General features: G+C 37.4%; 1 protein-coding gene across 2 annotated transcripts in view; it reads left to right on the forward strand.

Annotated features, from left to right (window-relative positions):
• The window catches only part of cxadr (CXADR Ig-like cell adhesion molecule), a 52,149-nt gene extending 41,872 nt beyond the window's left edge, over positions 1-10,277 (forward strand). Inside the window, exons 3-7 of one of the 2 annotated variants that reach the window (XM_019111571.2) lie at positions 1,496-1,700; positions 5,229-5,384; positions 5,494-5,616; positions 5,815-5,953; positions 7,682-10,277. In XM_019111571.2, the coding sequence (XP_018967116.1) occupies positions 1,496-1,700; positions 5,229-5,384; positions 5,494-5,616; positions 5,815-5,953; positions 7,682-7,955 (897 nt within the window). In that variant the 3' untranslated portion in view covers positions 7,956-10,277. The remainder of the gene's footprint in view (positions 1-1,495; positions 1,701-5,228; positions 5,385-5,493; positions 5,617-5,814; positions 5,954-7,681) is intronic. The other variant, XM_019111572.2, reaches the window with a different exon arrangement.
• Positions 10,278-21,445: the final 11,168 nt, after the last annotated feature.

Here is a 21,445-nt window from a genome sequence, read left to right on the forward strand (position 1 = left end):
AGTTAAATAAGGTAATATTTAGTACTATATGATGATAAGCAATGTAAAGGCTGTGGTGGTTGGCATGCACTAGTTTCCAGTAGCAGATACTGTGGGTCAGAGCAGCATCTGTGGATGTGCAGTGAGGTTAGACACTGATGTAGACAGGCAGGCCTACAGAAACTGCCTGGGCTGTAAAGCAGACTGATCTCTAACACAGGTGACTCAGTGCTGCTTTGCATTTCAAACAAGCCTGATGTGGCCCTGGAGGAAGTGCATATACCTACAGGCAAACGCATACACACTCAAGTGTAAACAAGATGCACAAGTAAACAAGTGACACTGTGTCCTTGACTTGTAGATGGCGGTGAAACTGCACACTAACAATAGTTAGTCTTCACTATGGAGGGTGTCAAAGTCATGATGAATCGAAAATAGCATATCTTTTCTTCTGTGTTGTAACGTACGTCTGAGTGTAACAGATTATTGAAAAATAAAGTATATAGGGCAGGAATCTGTATCTTTTGTTCTCTGCCTTGAGCAGACTTTGTTTTGACTTTTTGAATTAAATTACTTCATAGTGCCTGTATGATGTTGCTTCAGGCAGTTGTCCTTTTCCCTTTTTTATTATATTGTAGTTATTATGTTTGGACATGGAGTGATTTATAGACATTGTTGGCTGTTTCCTTGAAATCCTGTTGCCAGACTCCAGGTGGCATGGATTAGGCCTGCTTACTAAGTGGTAATTTGGACAAGATGCGCTCAGATTCTGCAGATGTTTGGATGTAAGAGTAAGAATGAGGGAGAGGTCTTGCTTTTTCCCCTTCATTTTTTTCTATTTCTTTTTCCACTGTGTCCTGAATATTGTCTGATACATTCATTAGGATTGTAAGGGTCTCTGAGCTCTTGCTTAATTGCCCTGAGGTGCGTTCTCAGGACTGCTGCTCATGAAGCAAGACGCCACGGGAGGCTGTCGCCCCTCCGTCGTCATGGAAATGAAGTGGTGGGGATGGGGTCTGTTGAATAGATCCCATATTTTCCCTCCATAGGTGTCAAGAGTCTGTGCATGTCTTTATCTGTGTTTGTACTAAGCACACATGTCTTGCCAGAAACAGAGCTGTACTGTCCCTTAAAATGTAACATTTCAGAATGAAGCATGTATTGATGATTGCCTCATTTGAAATATACCTTCTGGTGACAGAAGGTGTTGACGTAGCCTCAAAAGAACGCTACTGTTTAGGTTGTAGCATTGAAAGGGCAAATAATTCACTTGTGCTGAAGGACGTTTTTAAGACAAAAGGGAGCACTGTATTTGTCTTTGTCCAACTGACATTCAAAAGCAGAAAAATTAGGTTTTAATCTGAATGTTATCATTAGTTTGAGTATTCACTGATACCTACACTGCACCACCAACAGTTGTTAAATTGAAATGTCGAGTAACATTTCAGCAATACATGAGTTTTGTTTACTAAAACATGATTCTTTTGTTTTTGGCATCTCTCGTTCCTTCCCACAGGTGATTGTGTACTCGGGCGACAGGGCCTTTGAACACTACTATGAACCTCTTAAAGGAAGAGTCCACTTCAACTCCCCTGACCCTAAAAACGGTGATGCCTCCATGAACATCATGGGTCTGAAAGCCACAGACACAGGAACCTATCAGTGCAAGGTGAAGAAGGTTCCTGGTATCAGCAGCAGGAAGATTCTCCTAACAGTCATGGGTGAGTGGAAAAATATAACCTTATCTGAAAATGGCATTTACAAGCTTATCTTGACAACCAATCTCTAACCCTGTCTAAAACAAAGATGCTTGCCTTATTTGGAGTTGTTTTAAGAAACACACATTCTTATTTTCTTTTCTTCTGGAAGGTGAGCTATAAAACTTAAGGGAAAGTCCTGAGTGACAATGTATTGATCTGCACCATAAATGCACAATAAAGTTTGATTTCACAGGCCCTCTGACATGCCTTTCAAGGTCTGCATTGATCGATGTCAACAGCAAGTGTAACATCAGTGCTGCTTCATGTGTGAAATATCACCTGTTCCTTGTTGTGTTGACTAGTGCCAACACAGAACCGCCCTAGGCAAACATCCACGCCAAACAAGGCCATCAGAAGCACTCCCCAAACATTATGATGACAGTGACGTCACCTCCCGAAACTCAGTAACCACACAGCCGAGATGTGTATTTGCATTGCAGATGCATAAATAACAATAGCTGTGAGATTAACAAAAAGAAGAAAAAGGGAACAGGAAAAAGGTTTTAATAGTGGTGAAATCCAGTATTAAATGGATCATCCACCAAGTGATCTGTGGTGTGCTAATATTTTCCAAAGTAGCCAAAAAGATAATTTTATTTATTATGATTAGGATTATCAAAATTATTGGGCAATTAAAAATTATTACGTTTAATAATGGAGCTTCCACAAAAAATATGAATTAGCAGAACTGTTTTCATTGATAATATCAAATCAGCAAATTAGTGATTTCTGAGGTTCTTTTTAATTGTAATAATTTTTTTTATCAATATTACTGTTTTACTGTATTTTACTGGTATTGACCAAAGACAAAGTAGCCAAAGTGGTTGGTTGATTGATTGATTGATCAGTGTCAGTTCATGAACGAGTGATTGGTTAGGCAAAAAACTTAATTGGACTTAAACTCCACTAATTTATTAAAGTGAAGGACTGTTTGGCAAGAGCCGACCTGGTGATTGGAGGTGGATCACAGTAAGACAGATTGAAGGACACAGATTGGTTGTACTCTCAGCAGTTGATGAATGCAGCTGTTCTCTCTTTGCCTGTTCCCTTCATTGTCCACCCACATCCTATCGCTGATGACCGCGGGGACTCTGTACCTGCATTCGGAGCAGATGCTGTCTGGCTGCGTGCGTGTGTTCCTTACTAAACGCGTCTCCATCAGAGATAGCAGTCCAAGGGCATTCACTTGAAGGGGCTGTATATGTGCTACATTGCCACCTCAGACACTGCTCTGCATCTAGTGATGCAGAAACGGAGAAACACAGTGCTTTTAGTTGGCACAAGCAACTTTCAGCTCTTTATCTTCAAATTTGTTCTCCACCAGACAACTTTATATAGGTTTAGGTACAGTTTAGCCATGTAGTGTAAAGGGTTTACTGACATCTGCTTTATTTTAGTATTAATTATATACTGTTAAAGTTTTTGTTAATATTTTGAATTAGTTTTTATTTTTATATTTTCAGTTTATTTTATTATATTAAAAAATTATATTTTTATTAATTTTGTGCTTTTGTAATTTGTAATTTTTTTTTTATATTTCAGTTTGTCATTTTAGTACTTATTTTAGTTTTTATACTTATTAGAACTTATTTAAAATTAATTAGATGCCAATGCAAATTTCATTTTTTTTTTACATTTTAAATAAATTTTCATCTAATATTTGTTTTATTTTAGCTTCATTTGAGTTATTGAAAATTATTTTAATAGTTTGCTAACAATAATAACAATGCTGCTCACTTCACAAAGGCTGAAGACATGCTTCTTCAAGATTAACTCAGGGTGAACTATCTAGCATTCAAGGTGAAAAAAGTAAATTCATCTTTTCCCAGACAGCAGAAAATAAAACTGCTTGACCTTTTTCTTTTCACGCCTTTATGCGTCTGTAGTTGCATCGGGCAGTTTGACTTTTTCATTCTTGTTTTTCTTCTCGCCTTTATGGCCACTCAAGTGTGATCACCTCAGAATACCGACATGCTTGCCTTGATCACACTGCTAAGCTGTAAAACTAATAATAATAACAGACTGTTTTTCTCAGAGTAACTCAGATTGTTAGTGTGTATGTGTGTGTGGGGGGGTTGGTTTAAGCATGTGCATTAGTCAGTCTACACCTTGATTTCTCCCGCCCACCTGTCCATCACCACACATTTAATTTCTCCGTCAGAGGAAGCTGCTGTGCTCTGACCCCTCATCCTATTAAATTGCTGTTCAGTCCTGCCTGCTGTTAATCCTCAGGTCTCTAAGCCTCTGTCCCAACAGCCCCAGAGATCTGTTTTTACAGCTTCTATTATCAAACGATGATGTCGATGGAGACTCAAATGCCAACACCCTTCCCAAGGTTGGGAGGAATCACTGAAAGAGACTATTGACATTCTTCTGTCTGTCTTGCCCTCTATCTCTTTATTTGTGTGGACTCTGTCTGTCTCTCGTTCTGTCTCTTTGGCCTCCTTACATGGTGCTCTGTATCTGTCTCCTCCTGGTTTTAATTTGAAGTTTTGTTTGTCTTTGAATTCTCATGTCATCTCCTGCCAAGCGAGGAGGGGGTCTGTTTGTGCAGGCTTTGGTTTCTACACAGAGCTCCCTATGTTCTCCACCCTCCCCCATCCAATCTCTCACTATCTTTCCACATCTCTATCCCTCCCTCCCTTTCTTCCTTCCTTATATACATAGATTTCACCCACTTTCCCTGCTGTTTTTAATGCATATCTCTTTAGAAAACACATGCTGTTTGTCTTACAATACCCAGCCACTTTCCCACCCTCTTCTTCTGCTTTTGTTCGCTCTTTTATCTCAAAGAATGTTGACACCCACTGTGTTCTGATTTTAATTTAGTTGATTGACAGCACCTGTAATAGCAGCAGCTGTATCCATTACCGTGATCATAGCTTCGTATGCTGTGATTAGTTATGATGCAGCTAGAATGAATATGGGTCGAGTGTGAAAGAAGGGCCTCAGGGACTCGTCCTTTATGTCCATGATGCACCATATGCGAGACAGGAGATGATATTTGAGCTTTTAGCTGGTCAGAGTGGAATGATAATATTTTCCTTCTTGAGATAATTGCGTAAACTTGTGGTATCATGCATAAAACTTTGCTGTACTTATATGTACTGTGTAGATTTATATGCACAAGACAATATACACGTTGTACAGATGTTTAGAAACCTTTGATATGATATCTTGTAACCTTAAATTAGTTTTATGCCTTTGTGTTTATTATCTTTTATGCATAATTTTTTTTGTTGTTAACTTAAATACTTTTAGTTCTTACTACTATTACTACTACTACTGATTATTAAAAAATACTATTAAAATGTTATTCACGGACAATGAATTGGTTTCACCATGTGATTGGAACGATTTATATTGCTGACTGATAAGTCTGCAAATTGGAATCGCTCAAATGTAGCATTTATTCATGAAACTGCTGGCCCTTTTAGTAGTTTTTTCTTTTTTTCTAATGATCTCATCTTCCTGTTTCCTCTTCCACAGTGCGCCCCTCTAAACCCAGATGTTATGCAGAGGGTCAGACTCATGCGGGGAAAGATATGGTGTTGAGGTGTAGCTCTGTGGAGGGCACACAACCACTGCAGTACATCTGGGAAAGAACCACAGGCAATAAACTGCTGCCGCCCCTAGCAGTGCTGGGTAAATTCCTTGGACTCATGTACCTTGAATTTTTATTAAATTTTTTTGTTTTACAATTTTGTAAAGATGCCTCAGTTAAAATTAAGAATTTGTCTGCTGCTGTGCACAGATCCAGTCGGGGGCACCATGAGTCTGAGGAACGCGACTGAGGCAGCTTCAGGAACATACAAATGCATTGCTAAAAACCGTATTGGAACAGAAGAGTGTTTGGTGGAGGTCAACATCACACAGCGTGAGTCTTCATAGGCCTGCCTATTCCTCTTTTAAGATTAAAATAGCAAAGTCTGAATTTCAGTTAACATCCAAGGTGGTGGATCTTTGTCTTTCACTCATTGTCTGATTTCAGTGATGTGATGAATGAGCTTATGGGTAATGTCTTAGACTCTAAACTTGTTTATCTCAAAGTCTCTTTTTCTCTGGCCCTTTGCAGCCCCAAACACAGCTGGTGTCATCGCAGGTGTAGTAATCTGCATTCTGCTGGTTCTCATTCTTCTCGCCCTCCTCCTCTTCTGCTGCTGCCGTGCCCGCAACAAGAAGAAGTACGAGAAGGAGATTGCCTATGAGATCAGGTACTACACACACACTTGAACGTAATCCACAGGCATGTCTATGTGAACCTTTTTCAAGAAGACACCAATTAATCATATACATAAGGAGTTCTTGAGAAAAACACCTGTTAGTGTAATTCACCCAGAAACACACTGAATTATAAGAACACCTGCTTCTCCCAAATGACATGGTCTTGGTCTTCAGCCTAATAACGAAAGGAACAAGAATGAAAGAGAAAGGGAGCTCTTGGCCCAGATGCCATTTGGTACGTCACTGTCCCTATGACTGTATGATTCACTCAGCCTCTTCATTCAATCACAGGCCTGCCCTACGCACACTGATGACCAAACAAAGCTAATGGGCAGAGATGGCGTCACTCTTCTCCTCTTCCCCCTTTTGTCTCAAATGAAAGGCTGGTGTAATCAGTTCTGTGCGTTTGTTTGTTCAGTCGATTCCTGCTCTGTCAGTGCCTCCCTCTCTCGCTCCCCCGACCTATTGAAATGGCATTCCTCTCTGTGAAGGGGCAGGCTGTGGGTCAGGCCCTGTATTAGGCCCCCCTTGGACCACAGCGCTGGACACTCTGTCTGGGTGCCATGCGCTGCCTCACATAGGCCATGACAAAAGGGGATTATCCAAATAAGCCAGCTTCTCTCAGAGGAGACCCCGCTGTCTCGCTCTCGTTTGCTGTGTTCTGTGCCGTAATGGATTATTGCTGCTGAATACTTGTTAATTTGGGGGATGGGGGAAGAGCAGGCCTGATGGGCTACACTGGAAATCCATCCATAGCCTTATTCAGACAGTATGAGGCCTTAGTGGCAAAGCACCAAAAACAAACCAAATTTTGGTGTGTTGGGTTTAATTGTTGATTCATTGTTAGCATTATTGAGTGTGTATGAGTTTGATTGTGGTGCAGAGGGAGATGTTTAGTTTGAATTGACCTGTACACAGTGAAGAGGTTTTGACTTTCTAATGAAGCATGCTTTCAAACTCAACAAAAAATGGTTGTATTTAAGTGATATTTATCTTGTTTTTTGGTTTGAAAATTGCCTAGTTATGTTGCTTTTATTTATTTATTAGCTTGGCATAGTCTTTTTTTAATAAACATGGCAGTTTGCTTTTTTGGGATCAGTTTTTTTATTTTTATTTTTTAAGAAATTAAAAGTTATTCAGCAAGGATGCATCAAATTTAGTAAGTACTGCTACATTGTTAGAAAAAAAAAATGTTCTAACAAATACTGTTCTTTTTAACGGTTCATCCAAAAAAAAAGAAGAAAAAAAAACATACATTTTAAAATAATTAAATAGAGAACTGTTATTTTAAGTTGCAGCAATATTTCACAATATTTAAATTTTTACTGTTTTTGATCAAATAAATGCAACCTTGGTGAACATACAAGACTTTTCAGAAATGTTAAAAAAAATCTTAACAACCCCAAACTTTTGAACAGTAGTGTATTAACAAAACTGCATAAATTTAGTCTGCCAAATCAGTCATATGGTGCAACCAACAAAGTTATGTGAGCTAACCAACGAGCAAAACAAACAAGCAAAAAGGAAAAGAGTAATAATACAGTATAATAGAGTATATTACCTATGAAAATGTTTGCAATTTGACCATTTCGTGACAATTTGCAGTTAGTTGTAAAATGTAAAAAATCTTTCTACCATGTTTTTTTAAGTGCAGAAAGAAATCTGATGGGTTCCCTCACTGGTTTTGATTTGATTACTATTTTCCCTCCCTCCCACAGAGAGGATGTTCCCCCTCCAAAGAGTCGTGTTTCCACCGCACGCAGTTTCACCAGCGTGGGCAGCCAGCGCTCCTCTCTGGGCTCCATGTCTCCCTCCAACCTGCACGAGTACACCAAGCCCCAGTATGACAAGATACCCTCTGAAGAGTACGAGAGGCCCCCTAGTCACGCCCCTATTCCCCCACCCAGCAGAATGGCCGGCCCCAACCTCAGCCGCATGGGGGCCATCCCTGTCATGGTCCCTGCCCAGAACAGGGATGGATCCATTGTGTAAATCTGAACTGGGATCATTCTCCACACAATTTAGACTGTCCCTATTCTATTCATTGTTCTAGCGGAATTTGTGAAGGAGCAAATTAAGGTTTCTGCAGAGAGTCGAACTCCTCTACCATCTCTGATAATACAATTTGACTCACAGAACTTCAACAAACATTAACAAAAAACTTTATTCAGTAGGATGCGGAAAGGTGATTGATTCACCTCCTCCTGTTTTGTAAATAATGCAATGCATGATGTTCTTTTTTTCTTTTTTTCTTTTTAAAAATAGAAGGCCCTATCTAATATAAGGCACTTGAATTTTTTGCCTATTAAGTGTTCTCCAGAGATGAAATGAAACCCATTGAACTAAATGAAATGTATGAAGAACAAACCATAGTTCTTGGCTTTAGATGAAAACTCCCAAGCTATTTGTTAATCTTTTTGCTTTTTATCAGTTTGAAACATTTTCAGGCAACTTTAAACCATTTATCTATGACACTTGTTATCTCTTCAATAAGTTGGTTTGCTTTGGTTTCTGGATGAGATTGATTTTAAAAAATATAAAAACATTTGTTCGGATTGAAAATTATTTACATGCAATGTGTATATATGAACATGAAATTGATTTATCTGACAATGAGCTAATACTGTGATTCTTAGCCTGCTTTGATTTTTGTGGACCATTTGGCAGTTGTAAACTCCCATCGGTACATGTCAGTGTGATTAGTGTTCAAGTCACTGATTAGTTGTTTGCCTATGCTTTGATTGGCTTGTGACACCCAAACCTCCACTTCCCCCAAACCTGTAGCATAGTGGTAGTCATCAAAATAAATAAGATTAAAGGGTTTATTTCAAAAGATGCTCAAGCTGGGTGGTAAAATATGGTTCACTGAGCAATCAGACTTTGGCAAGTTTGAAGGCCAACGGCACCAGTCACCACCACTCCTCTGCCCCCACCAGGCCAGAAAAGCTGATCACAGATGTCTCAGAGATGCTAATCCTAAACCTGCATTTGGCCTGGCTCAACTCATCCCACTTTAAAGATGACTGTCAATTTGATGTTAGTTTGTAGTTGATTTATTAGATGAAGGACATTTTACTGAAGGACTTGTTGACAATACAATAATTTAAACCAATTAAAGGAGGTCAACTTAATGAAAGATTGTCTATAGATTTTGAAAAGACTTGAATGTTTATGAATAGTGTATTGATTAGGATTAGTCTTAACACTCTTAAGTCACCATATTCAGCACAGTGAGTGTCACCAGTCTTGAGGAAACGGTCTTTCTTATTGTTTGGGTTACTGTAGATTTTATCCCACAGGGTCACCCTAATGTTCACTCTGTGCCTTTTTTAACTTTGGGTGTAATGAACTGGTGTCGCTGGTGGCATGTCAGCAGTATAAGGTAAATAACACATGAACAATTACAAAACAATCATCATTTAAGGTATATTTTGATTAAGGATGAGTAATGCAGATTTTAACATTGCATGATTTGTTGCCAGTTTCTGTGCAACTAATATTACTCTATATATTAATAGATGTATAATTAAATGTTGTTGTTTTTCTCATAAATGCTGGATTTGGTCTCATGAAAGGGTATTGTGTGTGCTGACAACTATATGCTGTCTGTCTGTCTTGTGTGTCTCTTGTACACAAATAGCAGTCTTTTCACAATCTGCTTGTCTTTTGACCAGGGTTCCTGTTGAATGTGTAAATATATTTCCTGTAATGTTTGATTGCGTTAGTCTTTACGGCTGTTATATGCTGCCGCTTGGGCTGTGAATTTGATGAAGGACAAGAGCATAATCAGGCTAATCATACACCATCTGGATAAGGTATTATTAACATTTATTATGCATATGTTGTCATTACCTAAAAGCACACGCACTTGTGATTTTCCATGGCTTTTATTTATTAAGTCTGTAAGAATAGAGTTACTGTTACAGGATCAGTTCAGCTTGTTTAAACACGGAGACTAATGCCAGTGTAAACATGGAAATCTGATCTTTGATCAGCAAACCTTTACTCCTAGTTGTCCGAATTGACAATCTTGAACCAAATCATCTGTTTTCTGTTTGGATGGGGCCCATTTGGTATTTCCTTACAGTAGAGGTTAGGCCGGATCTCTGTACAGTGCCATTTAAAGAGATAGATACTTTCCTTACTAATAAGAGACAACCAATGATTATTAACTGTAGATGTTTTCTTCAAAAACTGTACTAATATTAACTTTTTTTCTTCCTATTTGTTTGGTTTGCACATAATGTAAAATCCTCATTTTATTTTTGTGTGCTTTTGTGATGTATTTTTGAATAAAAATGAGATACACACTCACTGAGATATTCACTCATTCCCTCATCTTCATCCTGCTCTCCGCAGGCTACTGGCGGTACTATCGCTTTTCAGAGTGATTAATTTTAATCTCCCGTTGATTTCCACCTCTAACTCCAGGTGAAGCTATTCACTAATGACCGCAATTAATCAATGACTCGCAAAAGCACCGTCGGCTCGCTGACCAAGAGCAACAGAACCTGAAGCGATGGTGGTTTGTGTGCGCGTGAAAAACTCTGTGCATGTGGAGTGGTGCCCTTGAGGGTGCTTCATAAAACATGCTGCCCGAGTCAGTCAGCCGAGTCATTGCAAATAACTAATTTGTACTGCAAGCTCAGCCATTGTGCTGGTTTTAGACAGGTAAATCAAAGTGTAGAAATGGGTGACAAATTGCTTTGATTAGACTGAGGGTCAAATAATTGGCTTTTAAACGACTCTTATGTGGGTTTAAATAAATCAACAAGTGAGTAATACATTTGTTAAGGTTGCATAAAGTTATTTGTGTTCTATAATTGTGTTCTAGAGTGTAACTGTAAAGGGTTAGTTAGTTCACCCAAAATAAACCCAAATCTGAATTCTAAATTCAGATAAGGCACACAATGAATAAGAAAATGTTGTAGAAACAATTTCCACTCAGAAATTGCTAGTACATTTCATAATTACAAAGAAATATCAAGTAGTACTTTCTTGCAAAACACTGATATTTATTTATAAGATTTGAGAACTATGGTGGAGATGATTTTAAGCACATGATGCTTAAAATTAAGCCTTTTTCTGTCATAAATGTATTGCTTTGGAAGACTTGGTGATCAAGTTATATGGACCACTTTATTTTTTGTAATTTTTAAGCTAAATACACTCAGTCCACATTATAGAAAAATATATATATATATATGTATATTTATAGTTAGGGTTAGGTTATATGCATCTGGAATATTTAAAATGATGACAATTTTCAACCGCAGATTGATGTGGTTATATTAAAATATTTATTTTAAGGTTTCTTCTACATTTCATCCTGTGCAATGTTGCCGACATGGGTTCTCAGGACAATACTGTTATTATATATTATGTATGAGATTGATTATATTTTTGTTATTTTTAAATTTTTTTATTGTTTATTTTTTGCTGTCCCACAATTAAGGACTTCAAGCTACCTTTAAGTAATATCCATTTAATTTCTCAGGCAACGATCAGTAACATAAATAACATGAATGGTGGTCAATAATTAGTTCCAATGATACTGATGTCTATAGCAATAATTGGGAGTTCATAATGTCCTAATTATTGTTGCAGTCCTAATTATTGATCATTTGTAACCAATCACAGACCCCAGCATGCCATAACTTATGTAGTACAGAGCAAGTGATTAACTGCTGGATGTCAGTATGTTTTTCATTAAGGCAATTCTGGGTGGAATAATTGTGCTGTGAATATGTAACGTTAGTAATTTCAGAGATGGCATGCTCAAGCCATCAAAAGCACATTAGACTGTAATGTAATTGTGTTAATGTAAGGGAAATTCATTTCCTCTGAGCTGTGTTTAACTCCCAGAGTCAGTGATGTGTGCTGTTGGGTATTTTCAAAGCCCATCTCTGCTTTTGTGTGTGGGATTTGACTCTGCACACGGCATTAATCCCACACAATGGAAAACATCACTCTTATAGACCTCCTGTCCTTGGGCTGAAAACTGCAGACAGTGAGACGAGGACATGGAAACGTCCCACCTCACATACTCTTATTTGTCCTGCTGAAGGTAATAATTGTTTGCATATCACAAGGGGAGCAGGTCGGAGGGAGTGTGTTGATTGCTGATTGGTTCGATGCTGCAAGTTTCCATGGGAACGTTATCTGGTTGTACACAGAGAGTGGAAGCATGGAAGAGGGGAGAATTTATCTCGCAAGCGTAATACTCTAAGCCCTAACAACAGAAGCCTCACAAAGCAGTGGTTGTCTTGCTCAAGATTTGCTTCACCCATATCATCACTTGTCTTCTTGGAGAATGTTCCTATAGTTTTTTAACCAAACAGGATTCTTTCGAAAGAATGAGAAATATCAATTGCACAGGTCAGAAATTTACATCTGGGCCTGAAGAAAAATTTCATATAGTGAAGTATATATTGTTGATATTAAATAAATTGGCATGGGCTCTGTATAACTACCACTGAGGGCCTTGCAACACTGTCTGGAATGCATCATATTTGGGAACCAGATAACAGACACACACCTTCCGGGGGTTCTGTTTGCTTATTCTCCACCAAGGAATGTGGAGTCAGTTGGGCAACCTGTCCATATGGTTTTAATCAGATGTGAACACCACATTCACAGCATGTACTGTGCAGTCAACCTCAGTAATTTTCTAGAAATATTAACTAATAATAACATATCGAGATTTAAGTAATGTTATGAGCCATTTCTAGAGCTCTTTTTATTATGAACTTCAGGCTGTACCAGAGGGTTAGGAGACACATGCTCTCACGGGTAAACGTGAGATATTCCCACCTGCTTTGTGTTCTTGAACTCTGACATTATTAAATGTAGGTAGTTAAAAAATCAAATGAGATATTGTTGCCAGCTGAAAAACCTGTTGCACACAATGTCGTACAAGCTTTCTGTTGTATATATATTTTTTTTATTTAATTTTGTTTAATTTTATTATTTTAAACGAGTAAAAGGCCTTAGTAATTCTAAAAACATCTCCCTATAGGGTTGTGGTACACGTGTCTTTTTGCTGTGAAATCTTTTCTGATTTTTATAAATTAAGGATAAGAATAACTTTTAGATTTTAAGTAATATTTCAAAATGACCACTTTCTGGACTGGTTTTATCAGAAAAACCATGCTAAAATATCAAATGTGATGCATCGGTTTTTGAGGAATATTTATTTGTTTATTTTTGCTCAGTCATCATATTGCATCATTGTGTTGCATTGCGTTGTGTTTAGGTTTTTATTTTTTTAATCCAACTACCCTTTAAACTCAAAAATGCATTCTGTGTGAATGTCCCTAACTGTAGCCTGTTTACATTTGCCAAGCAACATTTGAATTTAGCCCAGTAATACAAAACACTGGGTCACAGGGGCACATTAATGACTTGAATGCTGTTCATCCACATCTCTGGGTTCGGGCCAAAATTCTGAGCTCGGAGCCCTCCCCTTGGACAGCAAGCCAAATATCCATAACCTGTTTATTATATGTAAGTGTGAACTCGTGAATACACACTGGAGCCTTTACCAAATCTGTTTTGCCAATATCCTATTATTACAATTGGTGCTTTTGACTGTGTGAGAAAATGAGAGAGGCTAGCCTTGAGCCTAAATCATTCATTAATCATTAAGTATACACACAGCATTGGTGGTTTATTTTTCAATTTTTATTTTATTGGCAAATTACAGCTGATTATTTTTAATATTACATATTTATAAAGAAATATGAATAGTTGCTTTCTCCCACTCACTTGGCCCAAGGAAGGTATCCAATGGTGGCTGAAGGTTTCTTGCATGTTTGGTCTTTTCAGTGTTCAGAGTTATTTAATTCAAATTAAACTATAATCTGACTCCATTTTATTATCTAATCTGGCAATCATTTTATTACGAACTCAAATTTAAGGCTGAAATGCCAGTCAGTTGTTTGTTCATCTCTAAATTTTATTATTATTATTATTCAGACATTTGATTTTATTTCGCCCTTTAATCGTATTGAATCTCATTAATCTTATTCCTATAACACTTTGAGTCTTGTACCGGCCGGTGTATGGATCTCATATTCACAAACTGTTCAGTCTTGGTTATTAGACCAAGGTGATTGTTTAATATTCTGGATGGCTCGTGCAATACTTAGCTCATTCTAGAATACTTTTATTAGTCCTTATAGATATGTGAATGATTAATATTGGTGAGAGTATATGTAATAATTTGTTATTTCTATTATTAGTTATTTAGTTTTAGAAATTTTACTTCCTTTTAAATTCTAAGCTCTGAAAATGTGTTAATTTGACTGGAAACACCAAAGACCGGAAATGTAAAGCATCGTTCCAATATGAGTCGGACGAGACTTCCACATTCAGAAAAAAGGTGGATAGCAGAGCTGCCAACTCTCATATATGCAGCACGAGACGTTGACCGTTCCAAGATGGCGGCAGCATCTACGTGCCAGGATCCGTCGAATGGGGCATCTATACATATCTATGGTTTTAACACCAGAACACAATCATTTTCCAATAATTTGCAAAATAGGAACTGATTCGGATGTGAATGTAGAGGAAATTATGCCTGGATGGAAATTCAAATAAGCTGACTGGGATAAATTTAAGGAACGTAGTGAGTATTTGTTGACAGTAATTGAAGAATCTGTAGAGGAGATTGAAGAACTAAATAATAAAATAAGTAATAGTCTTTGTAAGGCAGCTGAGGAAGCAATCGGCAAAGGTAAGATAAGTAGCTGGAAGAAGTCAGTCCCTGGAGGACTGAGGACTGTAGTAAGGCAAAAATGATTTGTGATAAAGCACTGAAAAAGGTTAGGAAAAATTATGTTTTTAATGATTTCATTGAATATAAGAGGAAACAAGCAATTATTAGGAAAGTAATTAGAGATGCAAAAAGAAATTATTGGAGGAAATATTGTGAAAGTATAGGTGAAGAAACTGAAATCAGTTCAGTGTGGGGTATGATTAAAAAGATGAATGGGATACAAAGAAAGAATAATATTCCAGTTATTATGAGTGAAAGTAAACCAGCTGTTTCAGATAATGAGAAAGCTGAAGTTTTAGCCAGTGCTTTTGTTAAAGTGCACAGTAATGATAATCTTCCAGAAAATATGAAAAGATAGAGAGAGAGTTGTTTAAGAGATAATCCTGAATTATTAATTCATAGGGGAAAGTCAGGAAGTATGTTAGATAATGAGTTTTCCTTATATGAGCTAAAAAGGGCTGCAATTGGGGCTAAGCTAACTTCTCCAGGAAAGGATGATGTGTGTTATGAAATGGTAAAGCACCTTTCAGATAAGTCACTTTATATATTGTTACATATTTTTAATAAAGTATGGGAAAAAGGGAGTTTACCGACTACATGGAAACATGGGATAGTTATTCATATTGCAAAACCAGGAAAGGATCATTCTGTGGCAACTAGTTACAGGCCTATTGCCTTAATGGTAGCAATATTATTAGCTATCAGGTGGATGGAGGATACTCGGCCAGTGAATGCTGTGATATGTTCAGACTCATTCTCTGCTTGATCAAGTCTTATCAGTGGAAGATCTTCAAGACAAGACATTTTGTATGAAATTATTTTATGTATGTATAGAGTGAGTAAGATAGGAATTAAGATATGTTTCCTGTGGGTTCCAGCACACGTGGCCGTGGATAGAAATGAGATTGTGGATCATGTGGCAAAACAGGAACTGAAAATATCACAAACAGAAATTATTATTCCATTAAGCAAAGAAGAAGTTAAGACTAAAATTAGAACAGCAATAAAAATAATATGGCAAGAAGTTTGGAAAAAGGAGGAGAGAGGTAGACATCTTCATCATATTCAAAATCAAGTTGGGGTTGAAAGAGTTAATTATGGTAGTAGAAGAGAAGATGCAATTATTACTAGACTTCGCATTGGCCATACTGCTTGAAATTTTTCACTCATGCTTATTAAAATTAATAAGCATGAGTCTGGGAACCGTAGTCTGTGTGGATTACCAGACACAGTAGAGCATGCAATATTACATTGTTCTGCTTATGATAATGAAAGAGCATTTCTGTTGGAAGAATTAAAAGAAATAGGAATAGAAAAAATTACACTTAAAACTCTGTTGAATAATGGCTTGAATCATTTTAAAATACATAATGTTTAATGACATATTTTTAAAAAAGTAGATCTGTTTAACAGGATTTAGAAGGTTTTTATTTTATTTTTTATTTGATTTAGCTCTTCCTATTCCATCAATGGTCCACACTCCAGTCCAGTAGGTGGCGGGAATGCACCTACCGTTTGTATGCCAACCGCCATAAAACTCCAAAAGAAGAACACCGGAACACCACAGCATCCTAACGGAAGTTTGAATCCTTCATGGCGGTGCTCGTCAGTTACTACCTATGGTCATAGACATATAAATATTAGTATTTATATGTCTATGCCTATGGTTACTACTTAGGAAAAAGGTACTGAATATATAGGCGTTGTTTTTTTGTATACGTTCTGTATTGCGGGCAAACTCGCTGTTTTGTCTCGTGATGAAGTTTAGTTTTAAGTTTGGAAATGTAGCCTTTCCACGGAAATCTAATGAATCGTATTGGGTTGGACTTGAGCTCAGACAAAACTGAAATTAGTGAATGATGACGCTCAAAACAAAATACGGCAAATAGCTTAATGTCGAGTCAAACATGTTTTCTGCATTTCTTTTTGAATGATCAAAATTAATTAACCATAGAAGAGTATTTTGGGAATATTGTTTTAATAGGTTATTCATTCATAGGCATTGCCTGTATCCTCCATTTAGTTAGTCTTCTAAAACTTTATTTCATTTGTGTAACTTAGCCAAAGTGAAATCATTTTTAGCGGGAAAACAACAGAACAAACATCAGTAAGTAGCCTATTAGCAAATCATGATTAGTTTTGGCTAATTTTGGCACTGTATACCCTTTTAGTCTTAATTGTATAAATAATCAAACAATTTTTTTAAAGTCTGGTAAAGCCTTTTATAGAAATACTGCCTCACAGAGTATTGCATAACAGTAATCAGACCCACAATTGAACCTAAACCATGTATTATTTTCCAGCTTAATAAAGTTCCAGGCCAGCTCCTTTTATTCACTCTTCAGATGCCAATATTATTTACTCACAATTGGTGTTTGGTTAGTTTTTGAACCCTGGGTTCATAGCTTTGGATGCAATGAATTTTGCCATGTGGGATTCTGGATTCCATTACAGGCAGTCAGCACACAAATAGACGTGCAGCGCTGAGGCTTCAACCAGCAGGTAATGTGTTTGGTTGTGGCAGTTAGAGGGTCGATGCGATGTGTTCGTTGTCCTCTCTGGCCATATTGGGGTCATCTCCATTACCGCCATCGTGTCTGCTGTGTATCTGGAATATATGTGTGGTATGAGATCTCCCACAGGAGAGCAGAGGTCAGGACCACTGAATTAGCTGTGTAGAGCCATTTCTCACCTCTTGCTTATTTGTCTCTCCATCTCTCTTTATGTCTGTATTGTTTTCCATTTCCCCTCTGGAGATATTTCACACCAGAGGCTAAATCCAGTTAGGCAATTAGAGAGTCTCTCTGTGTCAGAGATGGAGTCTTCCCCCGGGCCCACACATCATGCCCTGCGTAAGTGGGCCTCCAGGGCTCAGAGTATGTGTGATGGGAGATAACTGTGGTCTGATCGGACCTGGGCCTCTGTGGGAATAATGGCCCTGACAGACAAGCCAGGGGTTAGACGGTGACATTCAAGAGACGAGCTGATAATTGGTAGAGCGGTTCGGTTGATGTGGTCTACCTTGGATGGTGTGAGGGTCTTTAGTACTTGACATTATCAAATACCATAGATAGTGCTGAAAATATCTGAATCATTGATGTGATGCTTGTTTTTTGACATGATTTATTATGGCATAATCTTTCATAGTTTTGTTAGTCTCTTATTGACTGTCAAGTGGCTTAAATAGCAGGTGATTTGACTTCATTTGATTTAATGAAGGTTAGTTCCAGATTCCTTATATACTAGTATGTGTTAATATTTTGAATTAGCTTTTAGCTAATTATTATATTTCAGTTAGTTGCCAAGGCAACATTTTTTAATTTTCCTTTATTTTTTTATTTACATTTTATTTTATTTCAGAATCGTTTCAGTTAAAGAAAAATAAAGTTTTAGTTAACAGTAACAATACTGGTAAATTCTCATGGAGTATGACTCCACAATCTTGAATATATTTTTTGCTTCATGGTTACGCCACATGACATTTTTTGTCAAGAGGTTTTTTTTTTGTTTTTTTTTTTGAAAATGGTATAACAGTTTTCGAAACTAAATAAACATTTCTGAGAACTTGTGACTTTAAGCTAGATTATAGATTTGAACTATTTTCATAATCAAGACAATATCAAGACAAGATTTTTTGATGCATTTTTATTCAGTTAAGTTTCACACATAGTTTTTTTTTTTTTTTTAAACAATTACACCACAGACTGATCCATGAAATGTATTAGAAATTGAGTTTCGAATTGTTTCCTCTAATCTTGACATCATGTTCTGGTTTTGGTATGTTACGATAAGATGAGTTTCACTCTAAGCTCAACATGCATTAATATTGATGCAGTCCGACCGCAGAGAAGGTCACGCTGTCTTCTATAACAGAATCCATAGCATAGTTTAAAGCAGCTAAAATGTGTGTTTTCAGTGCGTGTCATAAATATTACATTGCTCTGCAAACATGTTATTTATACGGTTCAACTGTTGAGTCTCGCTTGTTTGGAGCCAAAGCAGCTGTTTTTGTCTTATCAGTGCTTTGTGTAACACAGAAGAATCTCTGCCTTATTTCAGTCTGTTCACAAGAATCAAGGACGTGGGGCTGGTACACGGAGCGATGCTTCGTTCCTTTGAGGAATTCTCTCCTGTAATAGTTAACTCAAGAATGTTGTTCTGTGTATTTGAATTTGAATGGAAATGTTCTTTTAAAAGGGGCTTGGAGACAGTACATTTTTAAGATGATATTTCATTATGGTGTCTCTTTCATTTATCCATACACAAATATAGGGTTCACTGGAATATTGAACAAAGAAGAATATGCGTAACCAGAAATAGACAAGGATTTGAATGTGTTTTGGATGCATGTTATTATTATTGTAAGGCGTGAGATTGAGTATTTGTATCTAATCCCCTCCATGGTTAAATTTATGCAGACTGAGGTGATTTTTAGCATCTTAACATGGAGGGTAAAGGAGAAAGAAATGCAAAGCACAGCATGCTGGAGCGGATGTTTAGATTTGCAGAGCAGCCGGAGGAACTGATGTTATTCACTGTTTGATTGATGCTTCTTTCATATGTCACTCAGTTTCTGAAATGCAGTTTCATTTGCTGCTGTATCTCATGGATTAAATTGCTAACCCAGTAAATCACTGAAATCAATGCAAATCGAATCCTACGCAATTTATAATGGAACACGGGTGTAGCAAGTGATCACAGTGTTTGACTTGTAATTTGATCATTTCATGCATATTTCACAGAATTTGACATCATGATAGTTCCTCCTGTCATTATCTGTCTTGCTCTCACTTGACTGAAATCTTTTCTGCTTTTTGGACTTGAAGGGGTTTTTCCTGTTTGGCTGCATTCATTGTTTGCATGCCTGTGGGTGGCTCTCATAAACCAGGCCGACCAGCTCATTAACCTTCTCCGATGACACCATGAGCAGGATCGGCCCGTGTAAGAGCTGTGTACCACGCCCTGCGCTGCACCTGTTCCTCCATCTACCTACTCTTGCTGGTTACATTGCCAAAGCTCTTTTGTGAGGCCCTCAGATTTCATGAAGGAGCTTTGCTGCCATCTAGTGGTGGGAAAGATTGTCGGCTTTGTTCTAGCCAGTATGCACTGTCATGTCTGCTTGAAATGTTTCTGTTTTCAGGTAGTAACATCACTTGGCTTCCTGTTGACCTCAGGAGCTCCTTGTGGCCCTCTAGGTAACTTATTAATCATTTTTTAACATCTTAACAGATATGAAGAATAATGAAAATGATGCGTAGTGCAGCTCTGGGCTTAGTTGTTCTTGTGGTGCAGCTCCATCTCCTGGCACAGTGGGTCCTCTGGTGCATTATTTTTATTAGATGTAGTAGTGGTAGTAAAGCGTCAGGCCATTTAAAGCTACACAGTGTAACTTTGGGCCCTTTAATGGTAAAAAAAAATAATTAAAAATAAAACGACATGCATGTTTTTGTTGTGCCTCAGCTCTGCGCAGATGAATGTGGCTCGTGGTACAGAGATCAACATTTCATCTGAGCAGGTGCATACAGTATCTTAGGCTGTTGGTTTGAAGTAATGTAAAAAAAATCAGTTCAATAAAATATCTTACCTGCTTAGTTGGTAAGAAGCCATCTCTCCCTCTTTTTTTTTTTTTATTAATCATTAGGGGCCAAGCACTGAAGGTATGGAAACTTTTGTATCCGTTGGCGTTCTTCTTCTTCTGTTTCTTCCGCTCTTGAGTTTATGGCAGCCCATAGAACCGCTTGCGGGAAAGTTATGAAATTTGGCACACTAATAGTCTCAATTGTCACCATATCAAATTTGGAGTCTCAAACTCTAGCGCCACCACTTGTCCAAATTTTCATTCATGTTTATGCTAATAACTTTTGAACCGTAAGGCACAGAGGGAAAATTCTTGGCTCATGTCGAGTCGAAAAAAGTCCAAAATGTAAAAATCGTAAGGTTTAGTTTTTTTGCTATTTTCAATTGATCGAAAAACTTTTTTGAACTTGTCCTGGACAGTTTGTCTGATTTTCACCAAAATTGGCTCAGATCATCTTAAGACCATGCTGGCAAAAAGTTATGGAATTCAAGCTGATTAGTCAATCCAATCTCGAATAACACACAAACAAATTAGATGAAAATCAAGCAAAAACTTTTACTTATAACTTGTGAATGGTTTGACCAAAAATCACAAAACTGTTCTTTTTAGATTAGGTGGAGCATGGTGAGTCAAATCATACCCAATTTTTCCATGTCAGCCTTTTTGGGCATTGGCCATTTTGAATTTGGTCAAAAAATTCAATATTTTACAAACGCTTTGACATATCGTTACAATACATGGTATGCATCTTCGACACCATGCCCTGATGGTACTCGCAAAGTTTGGGCACCTTGTGGTCAAAAGTTATAATGAAATAAAAAAAAATGCTAATAACTTTTTGTTTATATTAGCCTATTGTAATGAGACTGATGTTGATAGATCTGAATTGGGTGTGTCAGACAAAGGAGAGATGCAAAATGTTCAGTGTTGGGAGGCCTCCAGGAACGTGGTTGGGAACCACTGTCCTAGACTGTTAGTCCGATTTTCAGCAGTTTTGACTTGGATAATCTTCAGAACAAGCTGACAAAAAGTAATGGATTTTGTGTCGATATACGAAATGGTTTTCATTAGGGATGTAATGATTCACTCAACTCAGGATTTGATTCACAATTTTGATTTCACGAT

The sequence above is a fragment of the Cyprinus carpio genome, chromosome B10, assembly GCF_018340385.1.
Source record: "Cyprinus carpio isolate SPL01 chromosome B10, ASM1834038v1, whole genome shotgun sequence".
Lineage (NCBI taxonomy): Eukaryota > Metazoa > Chordata > Actinopteri > Cypriniformes > Cyprinidae > Cyprinus > Cyprinus carpio.